Here is an 18,756-nt window from a genome sequence, read left to right on the forward strand (position 1 = left end):
TCTCTCCGTTTTGCTTTCCATTCTGACCATGTACGTATTGGCACAAATGCATCCCACCGTGCGGTCATGAGGCCTCTGGAAGATCTGTAGCATTCCCATCCCGTGAGTGAAATCTGACTTATCCTACCCAGCCTTTCTCACATGATCGAGCCTGAAGGCCAGTCTGGCGCAGTAGCCACACACACACACATATCCTACCCAAGTAGGTGCCAACACCCGATCATTTCCCCATCGAGTTCACCTTTACGAGACCGGGGGAGGGGAACACGGCCTTCAGAAAACTGTTCCTGTTGTGCCACCAACTTCCCCAGAGGGAGCTCTGAAATCAAGAATACATATTTCAGCGGGAGTTTGTGTTGTCCCTCCCCTCCCCCCATCCCCACCCACCTTTAATAAAATACTTGCATCAGTGCAAAAGAAAAAGCAGAAATCTAAAACGCAGGTAGAATTCAGCTTTGGGTGAATCGCTGTGCTCCTTTTACATCAGTTTCATTTAGTAGCTGACCTCTATCCTTAGGGATTTATGCAACCTATTGCCATTATACTTTCTGTGATTATGGAAGTGATGGTATCTTTCTCCTACCCTGGGGACAAAATTCCAAATGGGTTATCCTGGTGCTAATCATGAAGTGAAGAGAAATGCTCGGACAGCTGTGGCTATAACATTTGAAACGGACTGTGCCCCCTGAGATGAGAACCTTAGGCAATATTATTTTGACAGGTAGTCTATTAATACATGAGATGGAGTAGGCTCAGAACTATTTTTAGCAATAAGATTAGTTTAGCCCGGGCTAATAATTTGCATGCCCCTAAGGGGCAGATGAGGTATGCTCCTTTTTCATTCTGCAAGGACCTGCTGTTCCCCAAAGGGCACAGGGTAACTGCCCCAGGCCTTACTCCTCAAAGGGGCCTCATTTTGGTGAAAGTTATTTAAGAAGCAGCAGAAATGATATCAAATGAGGGTGCAATCCTATGCATGCTTAGACAGAAAAAAATCCTACAACTCCAAGCTGTGCTGACTGGGACATGCTGGGAGTTGTGGGACCTTTTCTGTCTAAACATGCATAGGATTGCACCCTAAGTCAGGCAGCAACATTTACACTGTAATGTTATACAAGTCTACTGAGAAGTAAGCCCCACTGAACTCAATGAAGGTTACCTCTTACACAGGACTGCAGTCCCTATTTATTATGGTAGCCTTCCCCAACCTGTCACCTTCCAGATGTGTTGGACTACAGCTCCCATCATCCACAGGCATTATGGCTGGCAGAGGAGGATGGGAGTTGAAGTCTGGTAAATTTGGAGGGAATGCTTGCACTAACCAATAAAGGTTGCAAACTTTTTTAAAAATTCATTTTTATTGTGAAATTTCAGCAACAAAATATGCAATCATATTCTCACTTGGGAGTAAGCCAGCATCAGTCAGCCAGATTGATTGCTTTTAAAACTTTCAGTCAATTTTTTTTCTCCTTTTAAACATCCAGAAGATTAAATATCTATAATTTTAATGCAAGTACTTATGAAAACTGCAGATGGCAACCAACACCATCTTAAATGAGGCATTTCCTCTCTCCTTTTCCCCACCCCATGGGAAAAAAAGGCTTCTTCTAAGATTATGTCTGCTGTAACACATGTATGCATCATCTAATAACAAAGGAAGTAGGCTTCTTTCTTCAGAACTATTGTTTTTATCCATGTGTGCCATCATGAATTTAATAGACTGATGAAATTATTAATCAAATAATGTTTAATTAATTGGGCAACAAGGCAAAAGGTGTATAGAAATAATGTCATTTGGATCTTCTCCCCCACTCATTGAATGGGAAATAACAGGTTTTCTAAATAATATTGGTGCATGTAGTTACTAAGAGTGTGAGCTATGAATTAGGAAGGTCCTCTTGCTGGTCTATCTTACAAGGTTGTTGCAAGGATTACTGAGATAATATTTGGGAAGATATTTGAAAAATCTAAAATGCTAGATCAGTGATCTTAGTGGTGGTGACACCTTTGGGTAAAAAGATTACTAATTTCAGATATGTCCATATTCAACACAGAATATATTTTAATGTAAAACTGAGAAACTATTTTTTTGGCACCCATATCTTATCTTCTTCAGACTAATAATGTCCTACTTTGGAAAGTTGCAACATTGCTATTATAGGTCTACTATCTTTTTATTTGAAGGCATAACAAACAGAAGCAGAATAAGGAAGTTAAACTGGACAGTAGCTGTCATAGAAATACTTTAATTATATTAAATTTCCATGACAGTGTAAGACACTTAAAAATTGTTAACATCATTTGAATATTATATAGTCTCCAGGTTATCAGATTTGGTTTCATAGCCCAACCATGTATATTTACTGCCATATTACTTCTGTTCTTTCTGGATTCAAATCCCAGCTGGATTATCTGAAATTTTCCTTTCACTTCAAGAGATCACAAACAGTATATTTCCCTTATAGAAAAGTAATTCTTGAGTATCCTCCATTGTTTTCCGCATGCCTCAGCACTTTTTTAAATCCATGTTTTTCTCCGATATTATTATGCTTATCTCAGAACCCTATCAATACATATACATACATGTTGTTCAGTTTGATTCTTACATCCCATTTTTCTGGAAGAGAACAATATTGTATAGGAACCAAGTTGCAATGCAAAGCAGCGTTCCTACTACTGGGTAAGACCCATTGAGCTCAATCAGATTTGTTTCCGACTCAGTAATCCATTTAGATCAGTCCTCTCAAGAAGTTAAAATGTTCACTATTCCAAATGGATTTCAACTCCTCATTGTGCACTCAATGTGCGATTATTACATTTCCAAATATTAATATCAATGCAGAAAGGCAGAAGCATCACTCAAGGCAAATAACTCTGAAGGCTTTTTGCTCTGCAGGATCTTCAGTCACTTCCTCTCTCATCACATGACACAAATGTATCCCCACACACCCAAATGTTATAAATCATATTTTTCCTTCCCTTGGGATTTCACTGGAAGTGTTTGGTTATTAAATGAGTTGGATATTTCATATTTTCAAATACAAATTTATTGTAAATCCAGAATAAATAAATGCATCCATACGGGCGGACTGATTTTCAAAAAGTGTGAATGCCATGAGTTTACATACTACACATACCAATGCACACTCAACTCAGCTGTTGATTGAAGAAAACTTGCTTCTGGGATTTATATATTGTTTTTATTTTCTCACATGACTAAGATATATTTGTTTTCATTTAAGTGTCTAAAATTTGAAGATGTTTCCAAAGGAGTCCCCTCCCCTCCGTATATGTATGTAACCATATATGCACAATTACTGGGACATAAAACCTGAGTTAGTTGAATATTAATATGAGTGTCCTCCAGATAGAGTCAGTAACAGTGCAATCCTATACATGTCTACACAGAAGCAAGACTCATTTTCAATGGAATTTATTCCCAGATAAGTGGCCATAGGATTGCAGTCTTACCCAATACATGATTCCATACAGCTACTCAACCACAAGGAGTGCAAACAGTTCTGAATCAATAGGAAGAAATGTGGGTTGTGAACACATTTTAGAAAAATGGGATCTATCTTTCTCATTTATCCAGTGAGGATTTTGTCGGTGTTTTCAGTGGAGATGGTTTGCATCCTTAGGCTGTAATCCTCCATGCATTTACCTGGGAGTAAGTGTCATTGAACTTAATGGTACTTACATCTGAGTAGACAGGTATGGGACTACACTGTAAAAGGGAAGATTGGTTCAAACATGCATCATAACAGTTAATGTCAGTTCTAACATGCTGATGTGACACACAGCAAGTGGAAAATATGTTCCATTGAAATTGATGGGTTTTACTGCACTTCAGTAATGAGCGGTCAATCTCATTCTACTACATTTAAGAAGCATTTGAAAGTTTAAATCAAAGTAACCTGGAGTGCCGTAATTTTCTTCCTGTGACATGAAGAATGTCTGTTTATTTTCACAATTATGGACTTGTGTCTTTTGGGCCCCGATCATTTTCTTTATAGTTCTTCCTCCCTCCCACTTCATTCTTTCACATCATCTTCAACAAACTGGTACTATGTGCCCCATTCTTTTTCCCATTCGATGCTGAAAATACATTCCTTATTCCACCCAGGCTTGTAACGTCTTTCCATAGAAGCTTCATAATAGACCAAGAGTTAACTTATGCAACTGGGTGTGTGTGTGTGTGTGTGTGTGTGTGTGTATGGCTGGCAGGACAGCAGCAGCACAGATTTCTTCCCCCTTCCTCTAAGAAAACCACTCCAGGCCTGTGTATCCCTCCCTTCCTGCTCTCTCAGCACCAGATTGCATTTCATTCATTCCCCAAATATATACTTACAGGCCACGTCACTCAGAGGGATATTGGCATGTGTATGAGGTCCTATTTTCATCAGTTTAAGTGTGGATTACTTATTTCAGTTGCTGATTGGCAAGAACTACTGAAGCCCTTTGTTTCATAGTGAGCAAGTCCTTAGGATGCTGAGATTGGTTGGTAATCAAGTCAGATCTTCCTTCCTTCCTTCCTTTCTTCCTTCCAGGATGATTTCCAGGAAACCTGCCTGTTTTCCTCTCTTTATTTCTCCACCTCCTCCTCCACCTCCTCCTCCACCTCCACCTCCACCTCCTCCTTCTGTTCTTTGTGGATTGTTCTGACAACCTAAGAAACCATACAGATTCCATCAGTGGTCACCAGAACCCCACTTCCATGAAATTTGATATATTAATTCCATGTAAACTTGGGGAAATCTCTTGTTGACCTGCAAATAGCCCATACCAAGTGAGCTAGTGACTCTAATAAATCCTAATTTCCCCCATCCTTCCAATATGTTATGCTGTTGGTGACAAATAAGTTACTGTTTTCTATTACATCAATTTTCACCAGCAGCGGGCTATGGCAGATGACCTGACATAACCTTCTCTGTGTCCAATGTGAAATATAGTGGGGGGGGGGGAGGGGGGCTTTTGAAAAGTGGATGAAAGCAAGTAATTGCTTAGCAGGCTCCAAGGACTTACCCCACAGTAAGAAATAAAGGGCGGATATTCTACCACCGGTACAGCGGAGTGAAATTGGCAGGACAGAAGGCTTTTTAGCTGAGTACATGGCGACTCTATCCCCCTTCCCCGCCAAAACACACACACACACACACACACACACACACACACACACACACACACACACACACACACACACACACACACACCTTTCCTATATTTGCACTATGAAATTACTTGCTGTATTTAACTCTAGGCTACCTACTCTGTTTCGTGTTTTTTTTAATTTTTAATTAATTATATACGGTTATAAAATCGGTTAAAGGGGGGGGGGAACTGAATGAGATGTTGGCTTGAAGTCAACCCCTTTGGACTATTATGTTGAACAAAGCTGTTGGCAAGGTAGCGAACAAGAGGCCTGTTGTTTAAATTGCTCTTCCCCCGCTATCTAAATAATACGTGTACGCAACTTTCCCTACAGGGTATTTTATCCGAGACGCCATTTCTGATGAACTTGCTAAATCCAGAACTCCTTCATTAAGAAGGCACAAGCCTCGAGCTCCAAAAAGAATGGGATATACTGGTAAATCAGTGGGAAAGTTTCAACGCGACATCCGCCGCCGTCATACTGTGCTTTACTGAAGGAAAGTGCACTTTATAAACCCCAATCATAAAGTTGAACATGGTGAATAATGAAATGGTCTCTGAGCTCCAGCAGCACTCCAGACCCATATTATCATCATTAATCGACCTCCTCAGTGGCACTGCCACTAACCAATCTGGCTCAATTCCAGAGACCTAACTTTAGCAGAGCTGTGGAATGGCGCTGTTACTAGTGACATCCCGAAGTCTGCCATTTGGCTTTTTTTTTTTTTTTATAGTAAGGGGGAGGGGAGCTTTGTCCTCCTAGCTGTAAACTCACTGTAGAAGGGTCTTCTGCTCTCCTAGGTTGTATGTTCAGTTGGATTAAAGCCTTTCGGAGATCTTTCTGCTCCAAAGTGTTTACTTGGTCGTCCCCTTTCCTCGTTCTCAGAATGGGAGGTTTGCTTCGGAGCTCAGTCAGTACGTAAGATTCTATTAGTACAACTTGGGGGGCATTCAAGCTCCAGATATTCATTTATTTAAATATTCATCTCCAACCGTTCTAAGATAAAATCGAATACGAGGCAGCTTACAATAAGTCAGTCTGCCCCGGTACGGAAGGGTCCAGGGCTGCTGGGAGGATACACGTTTCATTTGCCAGGCACCCACACAAAGGGTATAACACCTTGCTGTACTCTATACATGCCTTGGCTAAGAGCTGTGCTATGCTGGATTAACGAAAGCACTCTTGATCATCCGCCATATCCAGAGATGGGATTTCCCCTCTATCCAGCCTGCTACAGACCACTGAAAAAGTTGCATTCTTAAACGAGGATTGATTAGCAGTCCAATAACGTTTTACACGGATAGGACCAGTCTTCATCAGGTGCAACTGCAACTATATGATAGCTCTCCACCCATTCAACAAACATTTAGGAGTCTAGTTCTTGGTAATATAAGTAGGTATCCTAAAATTATAAAGAGGATGGGCACTGATTGTGCGTTTAACTCCAAATCTGTAGGCTGCAGCCCTGCAATAGTTAAACTGCTTAAATAGCATTGCAGTTAAGGGGTTCAAACAACCTCGCTGTTAGCAGGATTGCAGCGGGTGTCTCGAGATTAAGCCAACAGTGATGTTTTAGATACAAACTGTGCATTTATTTTGACACATCTATGATGTGCCTTTCTCAGCTCTCCAAAATGTTCCATAACAAACTTGTGAAATGGATCCACCCCTTCCCGATTAGAGTCTCAAAAATTATCTCAACATAAGAGGACAGGAAAACACCAGGCGATACCGAGTCATATGAAAATTAATATCGCTGCCTCAGAGTCGTCCTTGTGCCGCCATGTGATTTCAGGGTGTTTATATTCCTTTAAAACATTGCAAAAGAGGATTCGGTTACTGCGTTTTTGTTTCTTTTTCTTTTCAAATCATGTTTGATGATGGGGATTCCGCAATATTTGCTGTGAACTGTTAGCCGCCCTGGGTCATTACAAGAACTGGACGTGCAGATTAAGTCACAACACTTCTGAACATTCCCGTCTCATTATTTTTTATAGAAATATGGTGCCTCCAGCAACGTCTTACATCAGAAGGTCACGGATTTTTAAATTCCTGTTTATTAAAGCAGTAACTCTTTGTAGGGATAATTTGGCGTTTGAAAAACTCATTGACAGTGCAATCCTAACCATGTCTACTCAGAAGCAAGGCCCCTGAGTTCAATGTGATTTTCTCCCAGGTAAACCTGCGAAAAGAATTGAAGCCTTATTTAGGTTCAAGTGAGAAATATTGGCAGCAACGACAGTCCCACGATACACTTGACCATGTCTTCCTTCCTGATCCTAAAACCATTTTACTGGAATTTAATCTCACTGATTTCTATTTGTAGCCAATTCGGTTTACTTCCGAGGAAAAATCTTTTGGAGCAGAGCACCAAATCTGCCACGGACAATGCATGGAGATTATTGTATCCGTGAGCCTTAATTTATATGGAGCACAATTCACTAAGAACTTCTTCTGAGTAAATCCCACCGAAATTAATGTGCTGGGTTCTGCATTTCGATGGGAGTTGACAGGAGAACTTCCGGAGGTTCACCTTTCTATTCTCCTTTCTATTCCTGAGCTTTCAGCAATAAGACGCACTGAAAGACTGAGCAAAGCTGAAAGGTGCTGAAAGAGCATACTTGGAAACAAGGTCCACCGAAATCAAAACATTTTGCTTCCAACTGACAGTGCAAGCTGAAGTATGTCTACTCAAAGTAAACCCCACTGAGTCCAATCGGTCTTGCTCCCAGGAAAGTATGTATGGGATTGGCACCCAAACCTGTTTCGGAGTCAGGTTACAAATCAATGAATTGTCATTCTGAACATCATTCTATGTTCAGACGAGTATGCCATGAAATAGGCAAAGAAGGAAGGATTTTAACATACCAAACAACCCGTGAGGTTGCTTGGACCTAGCCATCCAATAATTTCTATCCAAGTTCGTTTTTTTAAAAGTGGATTTTTTATATTGATCTCATGCATCCTCACAACAATCCTGTGAAGTAGGTCTCTTAGGCCCATTTCTGGGAGGGGTGTATGGAAAGAGAGGCGTGTCAAGGCCGCCTCACGAATGTCTTTCTTATGCTGAATTTCCAGTACAATTTCCAGCATAATTACTCTGAAATAATGATGTTTCCACATTGAAGTCTGTAGCAATTACTTCGGAACAGTCTACTCTGAATTAGTGCCTTCCAGGTGGGCTGGACTGCAAATCCCATTATCCCCAACACACCCGGAGGGCACCCGATTGGGGAAAGTAGTTCAAAAGTAAATGTGGTCCTTCTTGCCTGCCAGACACAGCAACAACGCATTTTACTCTCTGAGCTTAGGGAACTAGACAATTAGTAAAGTTCTTCTCCACTCACACACACACTGCTCTTGTGATATAAAATCCAGTAGTGGATGGACTATCCAGGAGAAGTAAGGTAAATGGTTTAGAAAGCCTAAGGGTCCAACTCTTGCCCTTGGATATGAAGCCAAGGGTCTCCTGCCTGTCCCTCTTTGACGTAACTGAGATTGTTGCCTGCATCAACAGCATGACACATTGTGGTCACATCTCACCGGATGTTCCCAAAGCCTCCACTGGTCGTAGTGGGAGAAAACCTGCAATCTGTATTAGAGAGTCGGTTTTATTCCAGGCACATGAACTTTAAGGATACTTCCCAGCGATTCAGCTCTATCATAGCAACCACCACAATACATTACCCGGCGTTGGAGAACGATAAATTAAACACCAGCATGGCTTTGGGAAATGCATTCTACACAGCTACCTTCTACGCTCAGCATATCAAAAGGAGGGATCTAAACGCACTTTGTCGGAGCTCAGGGTTGGGATTACCCAACAACGCATTTTCTTTTCCCTTGGCTACAAAGCAGAGGAGCCACTGTCCCACTTTCCATAAACCTGCAGTAAAGCTGGTAGGTTTAGCCAAATTCTCGCCTTTCTCCAAAGAGGACTTCTCCTCCTTCGTCAACTGGCTTGTATCCATCGTTTTATAGGAGAAGTAGACAACTTTCACCTACTGCAGCGCGGGGAGCCTCATATCTTTTAAAGCTGCGCTCCCCTCCCCTCCCTTCTTAAAGAGTTCTTCATTGGGAATATTGACAAAATAGGGGAGGCGTAATTCAACTGTAAAGGAGGAAATGGGATAAGAACAGACACACATCCAGCAAGTTACTAAAATCACCAGGGGGAAATATCCGAGACAAATGGACTACAGCACACTTTTATTACTGAATAATAATAAAGAAAATCCCAAGCCCATTTGTACATGATTTTTCAGTTAGTTTTCAAGAAAACCTCTCGTTCGCTCTGGCTTTGGCTCTCAAAAACCAAAACAAAAAGCCTAGGAGAAAATGATGGTTTCAGAATCAACTTCAAAACATAAAGAAGCTTTCAGAGACCTCGGAAATATGTAGTACAATCCTATCCATGGTTACTCAGAAGTAAGTCACACTATGTTCAATGGGAATTACTCCCTAGTAAGTTTGTTTAGAATTCCGGCCTACACCTTCCTTCTGTTACAAAGCAATTGGGATAGGAATTTCTTATTGAAGGAGTGCCGGGTTGAGGTTTTTAAAGTTTGTTTTTAAAGTTTCATGAAACTAGTTCTCATGCATTGTGAATGGATTCTCTCCCCCACCCCCAAGTTTCTTCTCAACTTTTTTCTTCAATGTATGTAAATATTACAATAGGCCGTGACTCAGGCAGAACTACTCACAAAGAGTTTCTGGATTATGTTTAATTTTTATATATCCATAACAATGAACCTTGTAATCATGTGGTAACAATTAATATAAGCTCCCCACGAAAGGGGGAGGGATTACCAGCCGCCAGAGATCACGGTATCCTGGGGTAATTTGGTTTTATCCAAACAGTGACTACCAATAAAAATAAAAAGTGTGATATGATTATTCTATCAGTGGACCTTCCTAATCAAAGTATTTAATGTACAGCCTGTAATCAGCCTATGAAATATTTTCAAGGCCAGTCTAATAGAGTATTATTATTTTTATCACGTTTTTTTCTCCCCCTCCCCCTTTCTTTAAGATGATGAAGAGAAGATGTCACTTTGCTTGATAAGACCACATGGAGTGGATTGATAAAACTATCACTTTACACTTATAATCCCAGAAAACACTTAACATTTCTGATTTTTGCTTATCACCGTGGCATTTATACTGTGATTTTATAAAATCTTTCATCCCAACACATGTAATACAATGCTTATATTGTTTTAGTGTGTGTGTGTTGTGTGTGTGTATGTGTATGAGAACCTACTCTCACAAGTCTCAACCCAGGGAGTTGTATATTTGTGATCATACATGCACACATCCTCTTCACCAATTCTTAAATTCTCAAATTCCTGGGAGAATCCAGTAGAAATTGTGGGAAAGTGCTAAAAGGTTTGACAGAAGTGTATACTGTAAATATATACTGTACTTACACAATAGGCACTGAGTCATCTCCAGTCTGACTTGGATTCATTTTATGTTTCCTGAACGTTTTAAATCTCTCTTGCGCCCTGAATAAAGGATTCAGAAAATGTCCGGTTTTTACATCATTGAGCAAAAGGTAGCTGAAAGAAATAAAGTTTTAAACTATTTCCCCCCTTTACTCTCTCTCTGTCTGTGTATTAGTATGTTATTGTAATATCTGTTCCTCCTGTTAAAGAGGATTGTACTTTTGGGGTGTTTAATCTCTGCACAAGTCTTCCTGAAGTTTATCCCCTGAAACATTTGCTTTTGAAAATCCTTCTTATTTTCCAATTATCTCAACAACAACAAAAACCCAGGACTCAGTGGGAGAGAGGGAGTTAGGATGTCCAGCAAATGCTGCTCGTAAAGCTGTTTAGTTACATTAGAAACACATGAATATCCTTCGATTGCAAAGTGTCCTTAAAGCTGGCTCAGGAATGTAGATGTCGATAGAAGGAGAGGGCTTTGACAGACCTCCTCCAAAATAATGCGATGGCAGGTAAATTGAATTTGCTCATGAAAATCAAATTCAATTATGGGGCTTCACCTACTATCATCCTGCCCTTAACCATCTCCCCCCCCCACCCGCCCCATTCCTGGAAACTGTGTTATTAGGAATCTAGAGAATTACATCTTTCCGTGGATTAAGCTAAAGCCAATGTTTATTTTCAATAAAATGCTATACATAATATTTAATATATACCAATACTATTAATCACTATGCTGTAGAAATTACATGGAGGGGACCAAATTAATTGAAATGAACTGGCATTATGCCACTAACATAAGAAGGTTAGGGTTTCACCTAATGTCCCCAATCCAGATAGGTTTAGACTGCAATCTTCATTCTATTGGATCCAATGGCAGAACTCCATTATTATTATGAAGCTGGACTGCACTTTTAATGGTGCCTGTTCAATAGGACAAATTAGCTCTAACTTAAGACTGTGGTCTTATATACACTTATCTGTGACTCATTCCTATTGAGGTCAATGAGGCTTACTTTTGAACAGGTACAAAATCTTCTGGATTTCAGTGGGATATCAGGGCAGCTAGTTTCTCTGGAATGGGGCCATAAAGTGCCTTCCTGTACACACTTATTTAGAAGTAAATCCAATCTGTTTCAGAGATAATGAATACAGTTGTGTATGTCTTTAGTTTCATTTGTGTGTAGTTTTAATGTTGTGCCTTAAGCAAGCCTGAAGCTAGTATTGCTTTATTTATAATGTGAAAGTATTTACTAAGTGGCAGTCCTTATGTATGACTGGAGGAAGGGCTAGAATGGCAGGCCTTTTCATTTTTCTAGGAACATTTCCCTGGAGCCACATGGAAAAATATGTTCGTCTTCTCCATCCTGTCATGTTTCTAAACTTCCCTTCATTGATTCATATACTGAGGCTGCAAAGGAAATTAAGACCCTTGGACTCCCTTGGATAAAGTACAATTGTGTTATATATTGGTTTCGCTTTATAAATTGCCCTCTCTGCTTCCACCAGGTGATAGGTTTAAGGTCAATACCGCTCAGTTCTTCTTTAGGTACCAATTCTGTTGTGTCCAGTTGATCTTTTTTAAATTTTATTTTCAGTTTAGCCAGGGTTCATGGGACAAAGCAGTTTAATCCAGATTTGTGCTGTGATTCCAAAAGACAGTAATCATTAGCAGGTCTCTGCCACATTTCGAATCATCTGTTAGGCCCCAGATTAAGAGAGACAAAGTCTTGACCATCTGGTAGCAGCAGACAAGTTTTGATTATACACTCCACAAAGGTGGAAGACAATTGGGCTTCCATGAAGCTTCTAACTGCGGCCAAGTCAAATTTGGGTTTATAATTCCTGTGGAATGAATATCCATCATAAAAGGACAGAAAAGCCAAGCTATTTATTCTCCATCTGGTGCAGATGGGTTGTATCCAACTTTAGTCTTACTTAGAGTAGACCCATTGAAATGAATGGGATTTAACATTGGACATACTGGATTTCAACTCACACGGCAATTGTAGTGAATAATAGACTCTTATAAAACACACCCGCTCATCAGTCCTCGAATATCTTAATTCTAAGTTGTTGGAGCAGTGGCTAACTTGAAAGGAAAGTGAAGGACAGAGCTTTTCCAGCAGTTTTGTTTACAGGGGAGAAGAACAGCTTGTTCAAAGGACAAGAGAGAATCCGGACTATATTATACTCACATCTAGAGTTCATGAACAACCCCCACGGTTTTCCTGTTAGTGTTAAAGCTATGTTCAGCTCCTAGTCTAGTTTACTGAACTAAGTTTAGACCATGCAGAGCCAACATTTGATTGCGATTTAACATGCACCCTTGATCCATGGGTTTATTTATTGTCTTTCTGTATAGAAATTTAAGCTAAACTTCTCTAAGGAGGGATAACATGGGGTACAATACCCAATAACCAGTGAAACAAAACTGTACATGAGCCGAGAAAAACAACTACAACATCGTATCCTATGAGTATCTTGTTTTTCCTCTGAAACTATTTTGAACCGGGAGAAATGGAAGAAGCCTTTAGTAATGTTAAGTCCTCATCTGCCTAACAAATCAGGAAGGGGGTGAAGTTTGAGGTTTCTGTTTTGAAATCAATGTCCACCAAAATGTAACCTTTCCGGTGGGGAAAGCGGGGAAAACAATGAGCAATTTATAGTGAATATAACGTCATTTTTCTCTCACACACCCTCCGTACCGAAACAAAGCAGACAACATATCAGATGCCCATTCCACCCCACTGGTGGAGATGGTCGTGGTGGGGCTGTTGCACACTCAAGAGCCACATTGTCACATAGCTTCTCTATGACTTGAGAAAGGAAAGCTTTGCTTTGAAAGTAGAGTCAGAGGAGGAGGAAAAAGTCAGAAAGACCAGGTGAGTTCTGGGGGTGGGGGTGGAAGAGAAGTTGGGAAAGGAGCGATTAGTTTGGTCTCTCCAGCTCCGAGAGGCTCTTCAAACTTTGAACAAGGCTTCTGACACTGGCTAGACTGCAACGTTCAACTTGACCTTGGCCTCTAGTCGTGTCTAACCCGTATGTAAAACAGCGTTGCCCCTCTTAGCCTCTGCTGGGGTGGGTGAATGAAGGAGGGTGGCGTGGCGGGGTACGCGCCTTATGAGGGTGGCTGTGCTTTGGCTCCACTGTGATGCATTTTTCAAAATGAGATTCCCCAAATGGGAAAGAGAGGGAGAACGAAGGAATCCCCCACCCCTCTGCCAAATAATGGAAAGGTTTCGAAGGCCACATTTTCTCCTAAAGGCTGAAGCCCGGAGGAAGGCGGGGGAGGGGCGGGGAAGGGAGAGAAATGAAAATATGCTAGGAATAAATATTTGCCTTTGGCCACGAGAAGGAATGCGGAAAAGACCATCCAAAAAGAGGCTGAGGCTGGAAAGGAAGGGAGCCCTTTATTGGCTGCAATTACGAACGTTCGCTGAAATATTGTTTAGTGACAAGAGTCCCCTGTATCGCATACCATTCTCAGCAAAGAGCCCGGGCTTGCCAGACTGGTGGACAGGCGAACTGACAGATCTGTTCCTTCCTTGACATTCAAGGAAAACGAGAGGTCTCCAAACAATGCACGATTTAGAATTCCACCCTTGTAGCACTGCAGCGAAAACAATGTTGCAATGCCCACTGCTCTCACAATAGCACATAAATACCTGTCAAGCGTGCATCAAAGACACACGCGATTTATTTTCTTTTTAAAAGCGGGTTTCCTTCATTTTTTAAGGCCAGAGATCGCAGCAAATCTGATTTTCACTATGATGTGATTATATTACCTTGAATTCAATATATTTTGCATCATTAATAACTATCCTGAAACTACAGTATCTGTTATAATAGCAACTCTTTTTTTTTTGCTTCTCCATAGAGTATGTGTCATGTTTGCCATATATAAGCACACACACACAATGCACACTCATCTAATAAAGTACCTTTTAATATTTAGGGAATCTTTCTAGACGTTTAGGCTGCAATCCTATACCAATTGACCTGTGAATAAGCCCTATTGAACTCAATGGGACTGGCTTCGGAGTAGATATATATAGCATTGTATTGTTATTCCTAACTTATGTGTTTCCACTAATGAATTCGGTGAAAAGGGCTATTATTATTATTATTATTATTATTATTATTATTATTATTTCAGCCCTGTGGTCATTCATAGACAATAAATGATCCCACGCAATATTTTTATAGCTGGGGATGATTCAAGCAAAAACGGTAGGCTGCGCGTTTTATTGTTGCAATAATAATGTAGTGAGGTTGATTCATTTCTGTGGTCTACTTAACCCCTTCTCTTCCATACCCTGTATAAGGACAAATCTGTTGCCTACATTCCCTAATCGTCTCGTTTGCTTTAGGCACATTTATGCAAAAGAAATATCATTCTAAAAATTCTTTGGGGGTGGGGGAGAAAAGAAAATTAAATCTGGACTGGTCAGGAGAAGATGTGTGGTATCAGGCGTTGACAAAACGTTGTTAAAGTTCTTGTGGTTTTGGAACGAGGTGTTTTGACCTCTTTATGGTACAAGCAGTTGCAAGAGGAACAAAGCGAGAGGATTCTGCAGCCCAGTCCTACCACATGAGAAAATACGAGTTTCAGTGTAATGAGAGGGTGGGGCGGGACGATCTAAAATAAAGAATCCCCCCACCCCAAATGAAACAGCCATCAGTTGATCAGCAAGGGGAAAAATCGAACAGTCAGACTAAGACGGTGGATATCCTGTTGAAAGAATTTCCTATAGTCATTGTGCTGGAGGGGGAGGGGGGACATCCACACTTTGGAGCGTGGGGGGGGGGGAAAATACCTGCTCTTCTTTTGCACCCCAGTTCGTGCCTCCCTTGTCACACAAAGTCGTGAGTGGCCGGGGCAGCCCCCCGCGCGCTCCAGTGCCGTCTGCTGCAGGAATTCCAGCCCCTGCGCGATTAGGACATTATTTAATTATCTGCACTTTATTCCTCAGATGTTTATCAGCTGCTTTGCATATCACGTGGCCGAGGGCGGGCCAATGAGCGCCGGCCTGGCGCGACACTGGCGCGTCAGCCCTGGTCAAGTCCGGGAGATTTAGTATCTCTTTTTTCAGTCTTTGGGGCTTTTAAAAAAGAGCCACTAGTCTCAATGCGGATCGGGCTATGACAGCCTCCGTGCTCCTCCATCCCCGCTGGATCGAGCCCGTCATGTTCCTCTACGACAACAGCCTGGAGGAGATCAACAAGAACATGGAAGCCGGGTTCCACGCGGCGGCGGCGGCGGCGGCCGCGGGCACCAACTTCGTGTCGGCCAACCAGTGCCGGAATCTGATGGCTCACCCCGCTTCGCTGGCCGCGCCGGGCAGCGCCGCCGCCTACACGTCGAGCGAGGCGCCCGCCGCCCCCGGCATGGCTGAGCCCGGCGCGGCTGTCAAGCAATGCAGCCCCTGCTCGGCCGCCGTGCAGAGCTCCTCGGGCCCGGCCGCCCTGCCCTACAGCTACTTCGGCAGCGGCTACTTCCCGTGCGGCATGAACCACCACCACAACGCCTCCCTCAAGTCCTGCGCCCAGCCCGCCTCCTCCTTCGCCGACAAGTACATGGACACGTCGGGGGCCGCCGCCGCCGCCGGCGAAGACTTCACCTCCCGCGCCAAGGAGTTCGCCTTCTACCAGGGCTACGCCGCTGGACCCTACCAGCCCGTGCCGGGCTACCTGGATATGCCCGTGGTGCCCACCATCGGAGGCCGCGGCGAGCCCAGGCACGACTCTATGCTGCCCATGGACGGCTACCAGCCCTGGGCTATCACCAATGGCTGGAATGGGCAAGTCTATTGCCCCAAGGAGCAGAACCAGCCGCCCCACCTCTGGAAATCCACTCTCCCGGGTAATGCACCTGCATGGCCCTTTCCCTACTCCAGAGTATGCCCGCTGCCGCTTTATTTGCCCTCCCCCTAAGGATTAGGGCTCCCCTTTTCCTGGGCCTCTGTCTGCCATGGGGCAGCTCAGCTAGTCAGCACACTGTTACTTCTTTTACTGTAGTGTCAGCCCCTTACGGTGTAGCTATAGCATGGGGCAATCCTACGCATCTCTTTACATTAAGTAAATCCCATTGAGTTCAATGGGACTTACTTCCAGGTGGACGTATATAGGGTTGCTGCCTTAATGTAGCACCAATCCTCCTAGAAATGCTGTGGGTGCCTTCCTTACCCAGGCATCTGCCCGCTTCATAGAAATAGAGTTGTTCCTAATGTTACTATCCCCACTCCTACCTGTCTGAGTCATTTACAGATTACTTTCACATATGCGTGCAAGTCAAGCCCGGTTGAAAACAGTAGGGTTTAGTTGCAAGTCATGTACACCAGATCAGTTTGTGGCTGTGCTATCAGCCCTTTTAGAAAGAACACTCCTACTTCTGTGTCCCTATCATCGATCTTACCAGCAATACTGTGGAGGTTGTCTCGTTTCCTGTAGCTTTTACTGTATTAATATATCTTTACCTCTTTTGTCTCCTCAACCCAATTAGTAATAATCACATTACTTTCGATACTCCTGTTGACACTCCTAATTCTCCCGTTATATCAGCCCTCTCAGTAATGTTAAGGTTAGCCCTGTTAACTACAGTTCCGCCCTCCTTGGAGCTACTATCTCTTCGCTCTTCTCTTATCAGCCATCTTACTTCTAATAGTAGCCCCGGCTTTGGCCACAAGATAAAACTTGACTACTATTGCTCCTTTTCTTGCTACATCACCAACTTTCCCGTTAACAACACAACTATATAGGCTACTATAACATCTACTCCCTTGACAATATTCTTCTCTGCTATCAGCCACCTTAGTTAGCATAATGCTACCTCCGCTCAACTGCAGAATTACATCGCTAGTCGTTCTGGTTGTTCTGCTTCTAAATTATTGTGCCCAACATCTTTTTTGCCCCCACCCACTTCTCCAATTGTAGTAAAACTAGTTGCGGATTCTTTGCTGTATCCTAGCCACAGGAATGGATATAGGTTATATGCATGCTTTCTTCTCCTCCTCCTTCTTCCTCTTCCTCTTCTCCTCCTCCTCCTCCTCCTTCTTAATCTTCTTCTGTGAATTAACAGGGAATCAGCTTGGAAAAGTCTGCTGAGAGTATTAGGTATTCCCAGTTAACAAACATTTTCCACAAACGTCTCAACTGGCATACTTCATAGCTAATTATAATGGCATATGATTTTCCTAGAGCTTTTTAATATTAAACGCTAAGCAGTTGGCAGCAGTAAAGGGCTGCTAGCAGTAGAGAGAAAAATCCGACATTCTGATAACTTAGAAATCAGGGTAAACCTGTTGAATGAAGTACTTTTGAGCGCGTAACTCTGCTCAAAAGAGGAAGAGGCAGTGATTTATTTTAAATTGACAGCAATTTTTTTTTAAAAAAATATTAATGCTCACCTTCCTGCTTTGATTTTCTGTTTTAGACGTGGTTTCGCATCCGTCAGATGCCAACTCCTACCGGCGTGGGAGAAAGAAACGGGTGCCGTATACCAAAGTTCAGTTAAAAGAACTCGAAAGGGAATATGCTACAAATAAATTCATTACCAAGGACAAGCGAAGAAGGATATCAGCCACTACAAATCTCTCAGAGAGGCAGGTCACAATTTGGTTCCAAAACAGAAGGGTGAAAGAAAAAAAAGTCATTAACAAATTGAAGACAACGAGTTAATGGATTAAATGGAAATGCAGCTGCCCAGAGGCCTAAAAACTATTTTTGTCCAGATTAAAATAATTATAATAATAATAATTAAAAAGACAAGACAATGAACATCTTCTTTCACAAGAACTCTGTGTCTTTGGAATTATGGCTTTTGAAAACGTATGGGTATTAGACATGTTTTAAGACTGACAGTTCTCCTGAAATCCAAAAGAAGCCATTTCAGTGACTTATAGAGTCCAAACGCCCAAACAAGAGATATTTCAGTTTCATTTTTTTAAAAAAAAGGTATACATTTTTGTCAAAAAGCGTGTAAGTATTACTGTGACTATTCTAGGACACTATTTAGGACTATAATCCAAAAATGATTTTTTTAAGGTATACACACACACACACACACACACACACACACACACACACACACACATGCACTCATACACACACTCACACACACACACACACACTTTGCAATTCACTCTCTTACATTAC

At 42.0% G+C, this 18,756-nt stretch overlaps 1 protein-coding gene across 1 annotated transcript; it reads left to right on the plus strand.

Moving 5' to 3' along the window:
• Positions 1–15,680: 15,680 nt before the first annotated feature.
• On the plus strand, positions 15,681–18,319 carry HOXA13 (homeobox A13). Its single transcript, XM_063115887.1, has 2 exons — positions 15,681–16,465; positions 18,035–18,319. The coding sequence occupies exons 1-2, from the start codon at positions 15,745–15,747 to the stop codon at positions 18,277–18,279; spliced, it is 966 nt and encodes a 321-aa protein (XP_062971957.1). The 5' UTR covers positions 15,681–15,744; the 3' UTR covers positions 18,280–18,319.
• The last annotated feature ends 437 nt before the right edge of the window (positions 18,320–18,756 follow it).

This window comes from Elgaria multicarinata, chromosome 1 (genome assembly GCF_023053635.1).
Source record: "Elgaria multicarinata webbii isolate HBS135686 ecotype San Diego chromosome 1, rElgMul1.1.pri, whole genome shotgun sequence".
NCBI lineage: Eukaryota > Metazoa > Chordata > Lepidosauria > Squamata > Anguidae > Elgaria > Elgaria multicarinata.